This window comes from Scyliorhinus canicula, chromosome 8 (assembly GCF_902713615.1).
Source record: "Scyliorhinus canicula chromosome 8, sScyCan1.1, whole genome shotgun sequence".
NCBI lineage: Eukaryota > Metazoa > Chordata > Chondrichthyes > Carcharhiniformes > Scyliorhinidae > Scyliorhinus > Scyliorhinus canicula.
Window position 1 is genome coordinate 72,943,971 of NC_052153.1, and position 19,805 is coordinate 72,963,775.

The 19,805-nt window shown below is 44.6% G+C and overlaps 1 protein-coding gene across 1 annotated transcript in view; it reads left to right on the forward strand.

Moving 5' to 3' along the window:
* auh (AU RNA binding protein/enoyl-CoA hydratase) overlaps positions 1 to 19,805 on the forward strand; it is a 348,073-nt gene that overhangs the window by 297,824 nt on the left and 30,444 nt on the right. Inside the window, exon 7 of the mRNA XM_038804728.1 lies at positions 12,425 to 12,612. Coding sequence (XP_038660656.1) covers positions 12,425 to 12,612 — 188 coding nt within the window. The remainder of the gene's footprint in view (positions 1 to 12,424; positions 12,613 to 19,805) is intronic.

A 19,805-nucleotide genomic window follows, 5' to 3' on the forward strand; every position in this document is an offset into this window, starting at 1 on the left:
ATTCAGCGATGGTAATGCCATTGAATGTCAAAGGGCGATGGTTAGATTCTCTCTTGCAGGAGATGGCCATTGCCTGGCACTTGTGCGGACGGCACGGTGGCACAGTGGTTTGCACTGCTCCCTTACAGCTCCAGGGACCCGGGTTCAATTCCGGCCTAAGGTGACTGTATGAGGTTTGCACTTTCTCCCTGTATCTGCGTGGGTTTCCTCCTGGTCCGGTTTCCTCCCACAGTCCAAAGATGTGCAGGTTAGGTGGATTGGCCATGCTAAATTGCTCCTTAGTGTCCAAAAGATTAGGTAGGGTTACTGGGTTATGGGATAGGTGGAGGCGTGGGCTTAAGTAGGGTGCTCCTTCCAGGGCTGGTGTGGACTCGATGGGCTGAATCTGCACTGTGGGAATTCTATGATTCTATGAATTGGAGGAGAGAGACCGACAATCAGTGAGGGCTTTCACCAGGGATCCTCAAATCCCCCTGAGCCTCCCCCACCCTCACATGTCCCGCCTTTTCTCAGAGTGCCATCCACCAAACCGGTTGCGCTGGAAAACCTCACTCTGCATACTCACCCCCGGCCACAGCAGGAGCCCCTAGACCTCAGACCCCTGCTGGGAATATTAGCGAGATTGTGCTCAGGTGCCCTTCACTGATCCACAGACTCACCCTTTGGACGGCAGGATATCCCCAGTTCTGAAGCCCAGCTCTTGAGTGTTTGATTGTTGGCTGCTGCCAAATTAGTGTTATCAGGCAAACTGTTCAGGCTTCAAAGTTTCATTGAATTGCCAGCCAATAATCATCGTCTGAGACACTGCATGTGTACCCACGAGAAGCCGCTTGAGAATATTTGGTTTATTGAACAGTCAACAGCAACAAAGATTTGAAAATCAACTACATAACATACAAGGAAACATCGCCGTTCCATATTTTTACCAATACAAAGCTATATCAGCTCATTTTCACAAAAAAAACAAACACACAGTATCATCCCTCATAGGTTCATCAACAGAAACAGAGGATAAGCCTGAGAATGTGTTATCATGTCCAGAACTTTGTTGGAGAAATGGTCTATCCATCAATGTGTCACTTGTTCCACTTATCAGTGCCAATCTCTGTCCAGGAGCCGCAGCTGTGCAGACCATCCCACATGGCCCAATCTCACTGAAACCAAATCCTGGCATCCACATATTCCATTGGCGCCCAGGGTGCAATTGAACATACCTGACTTCCAGCATGTTTAACCCACGGTGACGTGCCATTTCCATGCAGTACTCACCACACCAGCAACAAAAGCATCAGCAATCTGCAAAGGCATTTCTTCAAAATGCAAAAGCATTTCCTCAACGGAGTCATCAGGTGGTCGATTCGGATCAATGTCGGCACCAGGTCCCGCAGCGTATTCTTTCTTCAAACCGGATTGCCTTCTGGACTCATACGTTCCCCTGAGACTGTTGTTCAAGGACTCAGGTATCTTTGAAAAAACTTCTTTCCAGCTACAGAAAAGGAAGGAAACAGCAGCAGCAACCTCCTAGCATTTGCACCCACATGCAGGATCAAGCAGCAAACACAACCGGCAGCTGGGAAGACCCCCAACCTGGAACGCTTCAGCCTCTTGACTCAATCTAACCCCCCCTGATGGTTCCACCATCCTATCCAAGCACTGGGGCAGCAGCTCCAGTGCCCTTGAACAAAAATGGAAATGGCCACTCACCTGCACAGTTCCCACAGCAGCCAGTGTGCCAACTTCACGTTTTTAAAAAGGAGTAAGCATTTTTTCAAACTTTCAAGATTTTTTCAAACTTTTTTACATAATTTACAATTCACACATTTAACTAACAATTAACAATCCCTCCCTCAACCCAAAAACAATTAATCAACAAATTTACTACCCCCCCGTGGGGGGGAGCCGGTTTCATGCAAAATCGCAATTCTCCATTGCCACGACAGAACACACGTACAATAAACACTATTGGCATATTATTAGTGGGCTCGACCCGATATTCTCCGAGGCCTCTGCGATTCTCCACCTCCATTGGGGCCAATTCCCGATGTTGAGGCTCACTTGTGTTTTAAAAATCGTGAAACAGGCGCCGTGGCTGCTGCGGGAGAGAGAGGGGGTACGGAAAGTGTCCGACATCATCATATTTTGCTGACAGTCGTATCACTGGCCGATGGGCCTCTGACAGGGACGGGGGTCCAGGTGCGGCACCAGTTTGTTATCATGAAAGGCCGGTGGCTGTGGGGTCTGGATGGACGTGTATGGAACACCATTGCCGCGGCTTGCAATGCAACCATGCAGCAGCACACGCCGCTGATTGCCCACTGTTAATCTAGGGCCACAGGTCGTATGGGTGTCCCCCAGGCCATCCCCCCTCGGTGCCCTCTGGTCCCAGCGACACATCAGTGGGATGGGCGCGCTCCAGCGCCAACAGTGCCATCTTGTTGGCTGGGATGAGTGTGTGTGGGGAGTGAAGTATGCATATGTGGCTGCAGCTTGTCAGCCTCCCGAGTGTCAATCACGAATCCGGCGAAACCCGCACCATTTTTCATTGGAATCAATTGTGTTCCACATGGCACTGGTGCTAGCCCCTTAACAGTTGATGAATCGGTCCAGGTACGGCACCAGTTTGTTGTCATGAACGTCCACGAATCTCAGGAACGGAGAATCCAGCCAAATGTTTAATGGTTGTAATACAGCCATTCAATTTCCATCTGGCCAGAACCTGCCAGAACTTACTCCTTGGTAAATTGGTGGATAGACTGTTCAAACATTGCTCATGCCTATTATTGGAAGGGCTACCACCTGTTCCACTTCTGTCCCTGTTCAATGCATTTTGGCCTTTAAACATTGTATGATCTAATTAGGACAGCCCTCAAGAGCCACCTGGTAATACATTCATCAATGTGACTGAGAATTTTCTCTTTCATTTGTTGCTCTAAAAAGCAAAACTTCAAAGCATGTTCCATTTATGTCCTTGACAACCTTGTTAAAGTAGGGTCATTTCTGCTCTTTACCTTGATACTGTTTCTTGCCATTATTCTCCCAAACCTTTCAACTAGTTGACGTCAATTAACCTATTTGGCGAATCGTTGCTAAGTTTCCCAAATGTGGAAGATTTTCTTACACTGCCTTACCCAGACAAAAATATATTTTGAAGTAAATAAGACTTCAATATCATGTTGTGCAAAGCAAGGCAAGTAGAATCGTTGTCAAATCTAACCTTTGTAAGATACTCCTTGCTTAAGTTTTTTCTCTGCTGCACCTAAACGATGCTTAAGGCCCGGGTAATTCGGCAAAAGTCTACCTTGTATTCTCTTCATTTTCTTAATACTTTGAATGTAATTAAGGAGACACAGCAAAGTATTATTCCAAATTTACATTAGGTGGAAATTAGTACAGTATCGTCATCTTCATTTTCATTCACTATTTTCTTCAAAACAGAGATATCGAACTTTTAAATTGTGAAGCAAAATAAAATTTTGACAATTAGATTGCAAGAAATACAGAATGTTGCCATAGTAACTTCCAAAGCTTGCAGCTCTTCTTCCTGTAATGCTTTACATAATCTGCCACTTTAAGGTAATGAGCATACAGAAATACTAGGACAATCAGGTCACCCCAATCTGTTTTATCCATTACGCAGATATTGAAAGGAGGTTGCTGACGGTATTTGAGAATTGAAACCCAGAGCAGGGTTTTCATTCTGCAAAGACATGGGTGTGCATGAAAACTCGTGCCATCAGCAGACATGTTGCTTTGCTGGTCTCACCCACTGGGCCATTTTTCAATTCACAAGTGACAGCTAGCCAATCAAGTGCAGTTAAACAGCTTTTAGAGCCTATTGTCAGAGACCAATTTGAATTTTCTAGTCTGCCTCCTAGAAGGTGTTGGGGAAAAGGCCTGCTTCCGAGAGATGGCCTCCTAGTGGCAAACTGGAATAGGAAGGCAGTACTCCAAGCTGGCTTTGAGCCTTTTGCACCTGCCCGATCACCCTGAGGGGGATTCTTCCAAAATGACAGCCCGGCTGCTAATTCCATTTTTTATTTCAAAAGTTTAACCAAGTTGGAGAGAGGGTGCTTCTCTCCTCTCACACCTGTGCTGGAAGGCCTCCTATTAGCCTTCCAGCCTCAAGAGCCCACCCTCTGACCACAAATTCGCCAATTTCAGAAAAATCACTCCTGGCTGATTGTACGCCAAATGGCATGGGGGTCATGACTCCCATTTGATCCGATGACAGATTCCCACCCAAAAACCCAAATCCTGTACTGAATATCATATCATTGGTTCTGGATATAAAATGTGCTCTGGCTGGATAGATTTGAAATTTTTTTTAAAGTTATAAATTGCTGCATAAACAGCACAATCAGAGGATAATGCTCAAGATAATTAGGCATGAGAACCAATATCAGATTGTACTGCATGGATCGGAATCGGAACTGGGATGAAGTCAACCACTGAGGTCCTGTGCAATTTTAGCTAGATTACCTTATTATTGTTCTCCAATCTCCTTACAACAAAGGCCAATATACAATTTGCCTTCCTAATTGCTTGCTGGGCTTGCATGTTAACTTTGTGTCCCTTGTATGAGTATACCCACACCCCTCCAGACATCAATACTTTCATATTTCATGCCTTTAAATAATATTCGGTTTTTCTATACTTACTGTCAAAGCGAATTTCCCCACATTATACTCCATCTGCCTCATTATTGCCCACTCCCCTAACCTGTCTATATCTCTTCGCAGCCTCTTTTTGTCCTACTCACAGTTCATATTCCCACCTAGCTTTGTATTGTCAGCAGACGTAAATGCAATATCCCCGGACTGCTTGTTAGCTCATTAATGTAGATTATAAATAGCTGTGCCGTTCAATAGGATCATGGTTGATCTGACATGCCTCATGTCCACTTTCCTGCCCTGTCTCCGTAACCCTCAATTCCCTTGCTGATCAAGAATCTCTCTATTTATTTGCCAATTTCCCTATCATAAAACTGGTGGATGTTGAACCTGGAGAAGGGTGTGCACATAGCCTGGTCACATTGAGATCCAAAAAGATGAGGTGTTGGGCATCTTGGAAAATATTAAGGTGGATAAGTCCCCAGAGCCTGATGGGATCTACCCCAGAATACTGAAGGAGGCAAGAGAGGAAATTGCTGAGGCCTTGACAGAAATCTTTGGCTCCTCATTGTCTTCAGGTGATGTTCCGGAGGACAGGAGGATAGCCAATGTTGTTCCTTTGTTTAAGAAGGGTAGCAAGGATAATCCAGGGAACTACAGGCCAGTGAGCCTTACGCCAGTGGTAGAGAAATTACTGGAGAGAATTCTTCGAGGATCTACTCCCATTTGGAAGCAAGTGGTCGTATTAGCGAGAGGCAGCACGGTTTTGTGAAGGGAGGTTGTGTCTCACTAACTTTTTCGAGGAGGTCACAAAGATGATTGAATCAGGTAGGGTAGTGGATGTTGTCTATACGGACTTCAGTAAGGCCTTTGACAAGGTCCCTCATGGCAGACTAGTACAAAAGGTGAAGTCACATGGGATCAGAGGTGAGCTGGCAAGATGGATACAGAACTGGCTAGGTCATAGAAAGCAGAGAAATGGAAGGGTGCTTTTATGACTGGAGAGCTGTGACTAGTGATGTTCTACAGGAATCAGTGCTGGGATCTTTGCTGTTCGTAGTATATATAAATGATTTGGAGGAAAATGTAACTCTTCTGATTAGTAGGTTTGCAGACGACACAAAGGTTGGTGGAATTGTGGATAGAGATGAGGACTGTCAGAGGATACAGCAAGATTTAGATAATTTGGCGACTTGGGTGGCGAGATGGCAGATGGAATTTAATCCGGACAAATGTGAGGTAATGCATTTTGGAAGGTCTAATGCAGATAGAGAATATACAGTGAATGGTAGAATGCTCAAGAGTATTGACAGTCAGAGAGATCTAGGTGTACAGGTCCACAGGTCACTGAAAGAGGCAACATAGATGGAGAAGGTAGTCAAGAAGTCATACGGCATGCTTGCCTTCATTGGCTGGGGCATTGAGTATAAAAATTGGCAAGTCATGTTTCAGCTGTATAGAACCTTAGTTAGGCCACACTTTCAGGACCCCTCATTCTTCACACTCCCCAATCTTTAGGAGGCCCCTTAATATCACCTTTCAACCCCCATGATTCATGCCCTCCTCATCCACCCTTATATGGGCATGAATGCTCCTCATGCCCTGGCCCTTGGCAGTGCCACTCTAGCACTGCCAAGAGGGAGAGCCAAAGTGCCACCCTACTCTGTCTCTGACCACCCAGGAGTCTCCAATGGCTTGGGAGACCCCTTCCAGGTGGCCTGTGGATCAGTAATAAATGGCGCCTTGCCGAGATCTCCCAGGCATGGGCATTCGTTCCTAGGCCTAGGGAGAATCGGGCACCGACATATTTAATTGAGCCTAAATATGTTAAACAGGATTTCACTCTCGCTGGGCAAGATCCAGATATCAACATCTTGCGAGATCTCGTTAGAGCATTGCAAATCTCACAAGTTCGATCCAACCCTGGAGCTTAAAGCTTATCACATGGCACCTAAAAATGAGGCATGTCCTATCTATCCCCATCTGTACTCTGCTCTGACTTTGAGCACAGTGGGAATCTCCTGATCATTGCCACTGCTTAGAAGATCAGGCCATTATGAATTTCTAAGTGCATTTCTAAGACTTCCTTAATAAAGGTTTCCAGCATTTTTTTTGGCAATTAGTGACTTCTGATTGGCTTGTAGTTCGCTCTTTTTCTCACCATCCTTCCTTGAATACCGGTGTTATATTTGCTGACCTCCAATCTGTTGGGATAGTCCTCGAATGTGGGGAATTTTGGAATATCATAAAAAGCACAGCCACAAAAACTGCAACTACCTTGCCCCTACCGGGGCAGCACGGTAGCATGGTGGTTAGCATAAATGCTTCACAGCTCCAGGGTCCCAGGTTCGGTTCCCGGCTGGGTCACTGTCTGTGCGGAGTCTGCACGTCCTCCCCGTGTTTGCGTGGGTTTCCTCCGGGTGCTCCGGTTTCCTCCCACAGTCCAAAGATGTGCGGGTTAGGTGGATTGGCCATGCTAAATTGCCCGTAGTGTCCTAAAAAGTAAGGTTAAGGGGGGGTTGTTGGGTTACGGGTATAGGGTGGATACGTGGGTTTGAGTAGGGTGATCATTGCTCGGCACAACATCGAGGGCCGAAGGGCCTGTTCTGTGCTGTACTGTTCTATGTTCTATGTACCTCTTTTTGAACCTTAGGATGTAGGCCATCAAGTACTGGGGATTTGCCTGATTTTTTGGCCCTTCATTTACTCCAGAACTTTTTCTCTGCTGCTTAAGTTCCGTATTCTTTTTAGCCCCTTGATGTCCCTTTATTTCTGGAATGTAATTTCTATCTTCTACTGTAAAGACAAAATATTTGCTCAGTCTCTGCCATTTCCTCATACCTCACGATCATTTTTCCTGTCACTGCTTTTAGCTACTTTGCTCCCTTGTAAAAACTCTTGGAATCTGATTTTATATTACGAGTTACTTTATTCTCATTCTATTTTTTCTCTTGTCATTAACCTTTTGATGGTCCTTTGCCGGTGTCTAAACACTCCCAATCTTCAAGCTTACTACTATTCTCTGCCATATTTAAGCCTCTTTTACTAATCCAATGCTATTATTAACCACCTCAGTAAGCCACTGATGGAACTTTCTCACTGAGTTTTTTTGTTTTTCAATGGGATATTTTGAATTTGTTTCTTTGTTTTGTCGTTTTGTCATCTGTACCGCGGTACAGTGAAAAGTATTATTGTGCGTACAGTCCAGACGGATCATTCCATGCATGAAAAAAAACAAAGGGCATACATCACTACACATTGTAAATACATAGACACAGGCATTGGGTGAGCATATGGAGTGTAGTATTACTCAGTAGAGAAGTTGCGTGATGTGATCAGATCAGTCCATAAGGGGGTCATTCAGGAGTCTGGTAACAGCGGGGAAGAAACTGGTTTTGAACCTGTTAGTGCGTGTTCTCAGACTTTTGTATCTCCTGCCCGATGGAAGGAGTTGGAAGAGGGAATAACCCAGGTGAGAGGGGCCTTTGATTATGTTGCCCGCTTCCCCAAGGCAGTGGGAGGTGTAGACAGAGTCAGTGGATGGGAGGCGGGTTCACGTGATGGGCTGGGCGATGTTCACGACTCTTTGTAGTTTTTTGCTGTCAGATAGGATGCTTTTTATGCTGCATCTGTAAAAGTTGCTAAGAGTCAATGTGGACATGCTGAATGTCCTTAGTTTCCTGAGAAAGTACAGGCGCTGTTGTGCTTTCTTGGTCATAGCGCGACATGGGTGGACCAGGACAGATTATTGGTGATGTGCATACCTAGGAATTTGAAGCTGTCAATCATCTCCACCTTGGCATGCAGACAGAAGTCAATAATCAGCTCTTTAGTTTTGCTGACATCGAGGGAGAGATTGTTGTTGTTACACCACTCCACGAGGTTCTCTATCTCAGTCCTGTATTCTGACTCATCATTGTTCGAGATCCGGCCCACTACGGTCGTGTCATCAGCAAACTTACAGATGGAGTTGGAGCCAAATTTTGCCACACAGTCATGTCTGTATAGGTATCGAGGACTATCATGGAGGAGGTGTTGTTGTTTATCCTTACTGATTGTGGTCTATGGGTCAGGGAGTCGAGGATCCAGTCGAAAAGGGCAGCACGGTAGCACAAGTGGATAGCACTGTTGCTTCACAGAACTAGGGTCCCAGGTTCGATTCCCCGCTGGGCCACTGTCGGTGCAGAGTCTGCATGTTCTCCCCGTGTCTGCGTGGGTTTCCTCCGGGTGCTCTGGTTTCCTCCCACAGTCCAAAGGTTAGGTGAATTGGCCATGATAAATTGCCCTTCGTGACCAAAAAAAGGTTAGATGGGGTTATTGGGTTACGGGGATAGGGTGGAAGTGAGAGCTTAAGTGGGTCGGTGCAGACTCGATGGGCCGAATGGCCTCCTGCTGCACTGTATGTTCTATGTCTTTGTTAAAAGGGAGGAGCCAAGTCCCAGGTTCTGGAGCTTTGATATGAGCTTGGCTGGGATTATGGTGTTGAAGACGGAGCTGTAGTCAATGAATAGGAGTGTGACGTAGGAGTCCTTGTTCACGAGATGCTCCAGGATGAGTGGAGGCCCAGGGAGATGGCGTCTGCTGTGGACCAGTTGTGGCAGTATGCAAATTGCAGTGTATCTCGGCATTCTGGGAGTATGGAGCTGATGTGTCTCATGACCAACCTTTCGAAGCACTGCATAATGATCAATGCCAAGGCCACCGGACAGTAGTCACTCAGGCATGTTGCCTGGTTCTTTTTTGGCACCGATATGATGGTTGTCTTCCACAACATATTGCTTCTAGAAATTATCAGAAAAACAATCTACAATCTCATCATCCATATCACTTTGCCAATTTGATGGTCCATTCTATGTGAAGGTTAAGGTCCCATAATTGCCTTTGTTACAAGCTCCAAATATTTATTATTTAATGCTTTGTCCAATGCTGTAACTACAATTAGTGGCCTATAAACTATTCTGACCAGTGTCATCTGGCCTCTATTATTCCTAATTTGCAACCAGGCTGATTCTACTTCCTGATCTTCTGAGCCAGAATCCTTTCTCACTACTGGCCTGATATCATCCTTTACTATCAGGGCTACACCTTCTTTTCCATTTTGCCTGGACTTTTGAAATATTGTGTATGCTGGGATATTAACTTCCCAAACTTGATCACTCTGTAACTCGCGACGGGTCGGAGAATTGGCAGGGGCATGGGAAATTCCCGCCATGCCGCTCCGATGCCGGCCCGGCAATTCTCTGGCGACCAGAGAATTGGCCAATCGTGCCCGCGCAGTCGCCGCAGCGCTGGTCGGGGGCCTCTGAAATAGGCCCTCGCGACGATTCTCCGCGGGCGATGGGCTAAACCCCCGCCAAGTTCCGCCAAGTCCCACCGGCATGGTTCAAACTTGGTACCACCTGGCGGGAGCTCGGATCCGCGGCCACTGTGGACGTCCTGGTGGGAGGATCTGGCTCCGGGGGCGGCCTCCGCGGGGTACAGGCCCGCAATCGGGGGATTCCGATTGGCGGACAGCTGTGATCGGGAGGGGGCTATCTCCTTCCGTGCGGGCCCGCTGTTAGGTCCCCGTCATGTTGCTCCGCGCTCACGCGGAGACGGCATCCACGCGCATGAGCCGGCATGGAGACGGCAACCACACGCGTGCACGGACCAGCACCGGCAGTGCAGGGCCGCCTTACGGCGCCGGAGCAGCACGCAGCATTCCGACGCCCCCTAAAAACCGGAGAATTGCTGGACCAGGAAGCCCATTGACGCCGATGTTTTTGCCGGTGTCAATACTTGGCCGGGATTTCGGAGAATCCCGGCCAAGTCATAGCAATGGCAATTAAATCTAAACCATTTATCTCAATTTGTGCCGCTAGTTCATCTGTCTTGTTAAGAATGTTTCACACGTTTAGATAAAAAGCCTTTTATTTGTTACTATGATAATTTGTATGGACCTAATTTGCTGATGTACTATTACTGTTAAACTTTCTGTCCCTTCCCATCCCACTCTACTTGTCTTTACCCAAATTGCTGCACTGCTCAGTTGCCTCAACTTTTGTCTTTTAATATCTTAATTTATCTTCAAGTGAACCCTCCACTGCCCCAACGTTCTGGGGTGATGCATAGACATGAAACTAGTTACATAATTTGCCAGGAAGTGAATCCCATTTTTGTTTAAGTAGGGTTTACCCCAACAGAATAGATCCCTCTTTTTTGAGTACGGGTGCCAGTGTCCCATGAATCAAAACCCCTTCTTCTCGCACCACTCTTTGAACCCTGTGCCTAATTCTCTAAAATGCTTGACCCAATTGGCGTGTGCCTTAGGTAACAATCCAGAGATTGTTACCTTCAAGGTTCTTTGTTTTAGTTTAAAATTATGGGTCACTTTTTAAAAATATGGGGTCTTTCATTTAAGAAAAAGATGAGGAGAAATGTTTTTTTCTCAGAGGGTTGTGAGTCTCTGGAACTCTGTTCCTCAAAGGCTAGTGTAATCAGAGTCCTTGAATATTTTTAAGGCAGCTAGATAGATTCTTGATTAACAAGGGTTGAAAAATTATCGGGGAGTAGGCAGGAATGTGGGGTTGAAGTTAGAATCAGATCAGCTATGATCTTATTGAATGGCGGAACAGGCTCGAGGGGCCGAGTGGACCCCTCCTAATTTGTATGTTCATATGATCTTAGTGAATGGTGCAGAAGGCTCAAGTGTTGTAGACCGATACCTGCTCTGCATGAAATATACGAGCATGAGCAGGTCATTTAGCCTTAAGTCTATTACGATATTCAGTAAGATTGTATACGGTCTGTGACTTATATGAATCCTATTTCTTTTGACCTTATATTTAATATAGTCAGAAGTACCAGCAAATATTCTAGTGACGTCAGTCCAATAATTGACTGTTGAAATGCACCTTTCAATGTAAGTCAAAGGAACGAATCAAAATATACATATGCTGTCATTGTCAAGATATTGTAACCAATCGTTTTTTTAATAAATTTAGAGTGTCCAATTCATTTTTCCATTTAAGGGACAATTTAGCGTGGCCAATCCACCTAGCTTGCACACCTTTTGGGTTATGGGGGCGAAACCCACGCAAACACGGGGAGAATGTGTAAACTCCACACGGACAGTGACCCAGAGCCGGGATCGAACCTGGGACCTCGGCGCCGTGAGGCAGCAGTGCTATCCACTGCACCACCGTGCTGCCCATTCTAACCAATCATAATGCACCAACAAAAACCTTTGTTGCGCAAGGTGGAGAATGAATTTGGCTTTTCTGCTTGTTGAATTTTTAACAATGTTTTCAGCTAATTGCTGGAAAACAGGAAAGCAATATTGGTTAGAAATCATTCAAAGTATCACTCCGACACTTGTTTCTCCAAGGCCACTTTGGTGATACCAATGAAAAGGATCAACCTAGTGCATTCTAGGGAAGGTCCATACATGAGCTTGACTTAAAATTGACCTAATGGACAATCCAGTGCAACCTGACCCAGGAGACATTGCATGGTTTCTGGTATGTGTATTATTTTCTTCCATAAAAAGAGGTTTACTTTAAACAAAAAGGTCTTGTCCAGAACGTTTCTCCTCCTTAAAATATATAAAGCAAGTTAGCACATAACAAAATATTTTACTTGTAACTTCAAAGAGTTATTACATTTTTTGTCTCTTTTGTTTAAGTATATTTTCTTTGCAACATGGGTTATGTGGCTCACCTTTTGAGGAAGTGTGCCTGGCAGTATGTTCCTAAATTTTAGAGGGTTGTTAACAGGTATAAGTTTGGCTCATGATGAAAGTTAATTGAAACAGTTTTGTTCTATTTTCAAAATAGGTGGCACGCAGCGTCTTCCTCGTATTATAGGAGTATCACAAGCAAAGGAACTTATTTTTTCTGGACGTGTGCTTGATGGCGCTGAAGCAAAGGCAATTGGTCTGGTTAGTCACGTTGTGGAACAGAATGAAGCAGGAGATGCAGCGTATCATAGGGGATTATCCCTCGCAAAAGAATTCATACCTCAAGTACGCCTATCTTTTAACATTTGATTTTAGGAATTAATTTTTAGAAGATTTTTCAGTTTTGTACATTTTATAAATGTATTAATACTATTGGAAAAATATACAATTCTTATCAAAATTGTGATCTGAAAAACATTTTTGTGTTTGTATATGCTGTGCGATGATTCCGGGAACATGGCTTACCCAGCACATGATAGGTAATTGACTCAGTTTACTGGACGTGTGGAGTGGAATGCATTGATGCCGCTGCCGAGGCACCGGAAAATTGCGGTTTGTTCATGAACCCGGTGGCGGGCACAATTTTGGCGTCAAAACCAATTCTCTGCCAATCGCCTTTTCTGATTCCAGCGTCAGCTGACGGAGAATCCTGCACAGCATCTTTAGTGTCTTAAATATCCATGCTTCATTGCACATCTTAAGTTCTACCTGTTTAACTATGGCTTTAAATATTCAATGTTTAGGAATGCTCATTTTTGCATTTAGTCCTCCTTTTACAGAAGTGATTTCACATTTAAAGCAGCCATCTTAGTTTCTATTGTTAGTGCTCACAAAGCTTATTGTTGTAATCTCTCTGTTTATTTTGTTGACATTTCGGCTCTGTTACATATCTCCTCTGCCTCCAATTCATTTAAAGTCAGATTTGGCTTATTTGCAGTGGTTAGAGTCCCGGACAGTGGTACACAATTTGTCATTGGACAAGATTTGTGTGTTTTCTTGCAGTTCGTGATCAATGTGTTTTGCACGCAAGGTGGACATATTTTCTTACCCTCAGAGTGAGTGTCCCAATTTACATAATTCCAGCACCATGATTTTTGTGAGTTTTGAAATAAAGAAGGTTATCTATTATCCCATACTTGTCCAGGAGGTTTAAAGCACGCTGCTTTCCTCACTTGTCTCACAAACATTATCAGTCACACAAAGATTCGGTACAGGTGAAGGAAGAAACAATACGATTAGAAAGTTAATTATCTCACTCTCTTTTGTGATAGGCCTGTAATTTCTTAGATGAGTTGATGCTCTTAGTTGAAGTTGGACTTATAAGCAGAGGATTCTCAGTAGGCTGTAAGATGTCTTGTGGTTAAATTTCCAGGAGGTTGGTTGCAGGTGAACTTGATGTTGAAGTCCATCACATATTTTCAAGGCATGGCTAATCATTATCTTGGCTGCATAGTTGACTTGCAGCTGGTTGACTGGCCTTCTGATCAATTTGGATGGAACTTTATCTCTGCAAGCAGCTTTTAATTTTTTTCAGGCAGACAAAAAACATGGCTGTGTGTATTAGGTGACTTGTACAAGTTCAAAGTCCTTTGTCCAAAGAAAGGTGATGTGTTGATTACGTATCCTGTGTTTTTGCCTGACAGTTTGAAATTCATCCTGTCTAATTTGGGTAAAAGGCCATTATAATACAATGAAAGGTCGATGGGAACCATTTCACATGCATCTAACACATATTATGTTTTGATGTTTTGTCCATGGTGAAACAACAAGATAAGTCGAATGGAATGCCATAGTTCTTTTTGTTGCTGGTTCATCTATAAACAAAGGGTTGCATGAATATTCCAGATAGCTCTGATGTCCATATTTAATTAGGAATTACTTGAAACTCAGGACTATCTAGCTCAGAATGCAAAAGGTAACATAGTTTGCTTTGGTCATTTTAATAGACTGTGTTCAAATTTTAAAAAGTATTGTCTGAAGGTTTATACTATACTCGAGCATAAAGCATAAAAAAGCAAAGGGTTAATTTCTAGAGGGATAGAATTAGAAAGCAGTTATATTAAACTTGCATTGCACTTTGGTTAGGCCACACCTGTTGAGTACTGTGAACAGTAGTTCTCACCATAATATTGCAATGTAGCCAATTTGAACACAGAGAACTCCCACAAACAGCAATGTGATCATGACCAGAAAATGTGTTTTTGGATGTTGATTGAGTGATAAACATTGGCCAGGTCACTGGAGATGTCCTTCCTGTTCTTTAAAATAGTGCCACCGGATCTAAAATGCAGATGGTGCCTCAATTTACCGCCTCATCAAAAGACAGCACCCCCAACAGTGCCGCATTCCATTGATACTGTACTGGAGTGTCAGCCTTGAATTTTGTTATAATAGTGGTAAAGACAATGTTTCCACTTGTATGCAAGAGCTGGGAGCCATGAATATAAAGCAGTCAGGGGCAGCACGGTGGCACAGTGGGTTTGCCCTGCTGCCTCACGGTGGCACAGTGGGTTCACCCTGCTGCCTCACGGTGGCACAGTGGGTTCACCCTGCTGCCTCACTGCGCCGAGGTCCCAGGTTCGATCCCGGCTCTGGGTCACTGACGGTGTGGTTTGCACATTCTCCCCGTGTTTGCGTGGGTTTCGTCCCCACAACCCAAAAGATGTGCAGGCTAGGTGGATTGGCCGTGCTAAATTGCCCCTTAATTGGAAAAAATTAATTGGGTACTCGAAATTTATTTTGAAAAAGTAATATAATGCAGTCACTAATAAATCCAATGAGGGATCCAGGAGAAACCTTTTATCCAAACTACGTGAGAATATGGAACTTGCTACCACAAGGAGTAGCTAAGACAACCGGCTACTGGGGTGTTTAAGGAGTCACCCATGTAGAGCACAAACAGTGGCATGGATTGTTGACTCAAATGACCTGTTTCTGTGTTTTAAATGCCATGCAAGTGCCCCACCTGTCCAAATGGAACACCCGATATCCACTGATGTTAAAAGAACTGGTAGGCACATTCATGATGGGGGTCAAATTCTGTGTATTTAACTTTTTGAATCTCTCCTACCCCTTACCGGGACATGTGGGAAGGATAGGCAATTGAATACCAAGGGTTTTGCATCTATTTAGCACCCTTCATATGCAGGATGTTCCAAAGCCAATTTATTATTTTTGGAGTGTAGTCATTATTAATTTGTAGGCAAATGTTGGAACAAGTCCAAATGCCAGCACTTAGGTAAATGACTAGTCTGTTGTGTTTGAGGGGATGAGGGAATATTTTGCATCCACCTGGAGAGACAGACAGTTTGGGTGGGATTTTCTGGCCAGTGGGATCTTCCAGTCCTGCTGATGGTGACCGCACCCCCCCCCCCCCCCCCCCCCCCCCCCCCCCTTGCTGGTTCCCTGGCAGCAGAGTGTGCGAACAACAGGAAACCCTGTTTACAGTGGAAGAACCGTAAGATCCTGCTGCCGGCAACTGGCGGGCTGTCTCCACAGCCCCAAAACACACTGTGGAAAATCCTGTCCTTTATCTTGTAACATCTCATTTGAAGGACAACACTTCTAACAAAAGAGTTCTCCCTCGTACTATACTGAAATATCAGCCTAGATCAGGGGTGGATCAGGGGTGGGCAAACTTTCCCGTGCAAGGGCTACATTCAGAAATTCACAATTTTAAAGGGCCGCATAGTATATTAATTAATAGTCCCGGTTGTAACCAATTAGCGTGCAGCATATACCTCAGTGCTTCCCCCGGCGGCATCCTGCCTTTAGCCCTCTTTTTCTCTACTTTTCAAAAATGGCGCTTCACCCGGTTATGATTCTGGGTGCCTCATATAGAACATAGAACAGTACAGCACAGAACAGGCCCTTCGGCCCTCGATGTTGTGCCGAGCAATGATCACCCTACTCAAGTCAACGTATCCACCCTATACCAGTAGCCCAACAGCCCCCCCCCCCCCCCCCCATTAACCTTATAAAAAAAAAATAATAATTTAAAAAAACAAAAAAACAAAAAAAATTTTAAGACAATTGTTTTTTTTTTTTGATGACTTGATCTTGGTGGGCCGCATAAAGACCTTTGGGGGGCCGTAGTTTGCCCACCCCTAGCCTAGATTGTAGGGTTAAATCCTGAAATACTGCAGATTGATAAAGAAGGCTTAGCTGTGATATTCACCGTAAAAAAATTCCATCAATGTGTCGGTGGGCGACACTTTTTTATGACCACCAACCATAAGCCACTACTGGGTCTCTTTAAGGAGGACAATGGATTCCCCCCCATAGCATCATTCAGATTCCGCTCTGGGCTCTATTGCTGCCGGCGGATGAATACATTTTTCAGCATTGACCAGGGTTCCAGATAGCCCATACCGACGCCCTCAGCTGTCTCTCGCTGCTTGTGAGCCCCCCCCCACCCATCTCCAGTAGTGGCAGACAAATTTGTGACGACTTTAAACTTCATGGACACTCTGCCGGTAACAGCCACACAGATACGCACATGGATGCACAGACATTCCACATTGGCGAAGCTTCGCCACATTTTCCTGCATGGCAGATTACACATCACCCTCCCCCCATTAGCCGTGCAACCCTATGTCCTGAAATAACAGGAACTGAGCGGCGAGGATGGATACCCTCCTTCAGGGAGCTTGTGTGGTCATCCCGCAGCCAGGCCAGGAACTGATCCTTCAGGACTTGCACAGTGGTCAGTCAGGGGGCCTCAAAAATGAGGATGTGGGTTCAAAAATGAAGATCTTGACACAAAGGTATGTCTGATGGCTAAGGATCAATGGTGACATTGAAGAGGTCACGAGAAGATGTCCGGTGTGTCAAGAGCACCAGAAACTCCCTCCTTCTGTCTTTCTTCACCTTTGGGAATGACCAGGGCAGCGAAAGTATAAAGGCCACAGGACACCATGGAGGAATTTTCAACCAGGGGCCGCTGTTTACATCCGGAACTTAGGAGATGGTGCTCCTTGGCTCCCAGGGAGTGTGTTGGAGAGAATAGGGCCTATACCTGACAAGATCAAGATCCAAGGGAGAACCCTGCATAAATACATTCACCGCCTTAAGCGATGAGATCCCGCCTCAGAGGATGCCCTCTGCCAAGGCATGCAACCCGCTGTGGCCCAAAACGCAGACCATCAAGATGATGATGAAAAGGCTTGGAGAATGACACCAAAGCGTCTGCACCTACTGCCGATGCCGTGTCTCGGGCCAAACCCCCGCAACAGCCCTCTGGAGATCATCTTGGAAAAGGGAGTCTACGAACCGTTATATGCGAGCGAATCCAGACCAGCCACTGGCGGAAGCATAGCGTGTGTAAAGTGGCGCAGAAGGCTCCTCAGTTTGTGGCAGAAGGGGAACTTTCAGACTGACAGGGAGAGGGCTGTAATCACCCGCATGAGGCCCATGGAGATACCATGATTGATCTCCCTGTGGGACATGTGGAATATGAGCTTCCCCACTAGTGGGCGGAGGCCAGTCCAGCTGAGGCTCATCAGTACCCAGTATAAAGGCTGGCCCGGACAGGGAGCGGCATGTTTGCTGTCCCAATGGGACTGCACTGTGTAAATAGTTTGCTGCCATAGGCAAATCTTTTGTGACCTTTATTAAACCAATGTTCACCTTATCACTCGGCTTATGGATCTTAATAGTGACAAACTAGAGCAGTATCAGGTTATTTGGTGTGAAAGTGTAAGTGTGCACGAGGAAGTGAATCTTTACGTTTTTCTCCTGCTTCACAATGAAGCCACGTAAAAAAAGTATTCACAGATTCCATTTTTTCCCATGCAGTGGAGACATGTCCTGTTACGGTATATTTTGAACTTTTAGACAATACTTAAATCTTTTGAACATAAGCAGTCTATTAAAATGGCCACTGCAAACATATAACTTTGAACATTCTGAGCCATATAGTCCCAGGTCTCAAATACCTCATTAAATATCAACATTCACAGCAATCTGGAAAATTCACACATTCCTTTGACTAAGGATGGGCAATCAACAAAAAGAACTGTAGCATTTGAACTGACTGATCTTTTTGTTTCATCACAGATAAATTAAATACCAAAACTCAATGTGTGTTAAATGTTAATGGATCCCATTAACCTTTCATTATAATATGATGGCTCCTCATCCAAACCTGACAGGATGAATTTCAAACCGTCAAACGACATCACAGGTTGTGTAATCAACACGCCACCTTTCTTTGGACAAAAGACTTTGAACGTGTGCAATGCACATGATGGGCACGGCTATGTTTTATGTCTGCTTTTAAAAACAACAAAAGCTGCTTGCAGAGATATAGCCCATTGGACAGCAGTGAGCGAGCTTCAAGTCAACTATGTAGCCAAGGTAATAAATGACCATATCTTGAAAGTGTGAGAAGGACTCTTCCCCAATATGTTCAAACGTTATGCTCACCTGAGAACTAACCTCCTGGAAATTCAATTACAAAGAACCCTCACAGTTTACAAAGAATTGTCTAATAAGACTATTACTTCAACTAAAATCATTCACTAATCTAAGAAACTACAGGCCTGCCACGAAAGAGAGACTGAGAAAATTATACTTTGTAATTGTATACATTTTTCTTCACCTGTATTGAATCTGTGTCTGGTTGCTAGTGTGAGATCAGTAAGCGAGATATCATCATGTTTCAAATTCTGGGTGAGCATGGGCTAATAAATAATCTTGTTTAGTTTGAAACACTCAAAATGTTTGCTGTTGGAATTATTTACTCTCTGGATAAGAAATTACACCTACCTCAAACACATAACACGTTGATCATGAACAGTAAGAAAACGCGTTAATTTATTAACATGCATTAACAACATCAGCTAATGTAATATCACCAAAACCTTTCAAATTGTACTTCTGTTTCCCGAGTCCAAATCATTTATGTAAATTGTGAATAACAAGGGTCCCAAAATCAATCCTTGTGAAACACCACTTCCCACCTTTATCCAGTCTGAGTAACTTCCTTTAACCCCAACTTGATGTTTTCTGTTTTGTAATAAGTTTATTATTCATTCTGCTACTGATTCCATTCATCATGTGTCTCTTTGAGCATTCCTGGTGGATGGGGATGCTCCTCCTGGTCCGCAAGGAATCCTTTGGTATTGCTCTTCTTCCCCTCCTGATCATGACCCTCCTCCCCAGTCCCAATCATACGCTTCCTCAACTATGTAATTGCTGGGGACTGTCCCCAAAGGGCCCCAAATTACTTCTTCTTGCCATTGGAGATCTCTTGTGTCCACTGGCTAGGTTGTTTGATTGGAAGTCGAGCTACAGGTTGTTTATGAAGTCATGCATTTAAGTTTATGAAGTTCTCCACATGTCTGGCCTTGCCAGTTTCTTTCACCAGCTTTCGCCTCAACTGCACATTCCCACCTCCCCTTAAGTATTGGCGCTTTCTTTCCGCAGCTCACAGGCAGATGCTCATATAACCACATGATGGGCCTTTTTTAAACTCA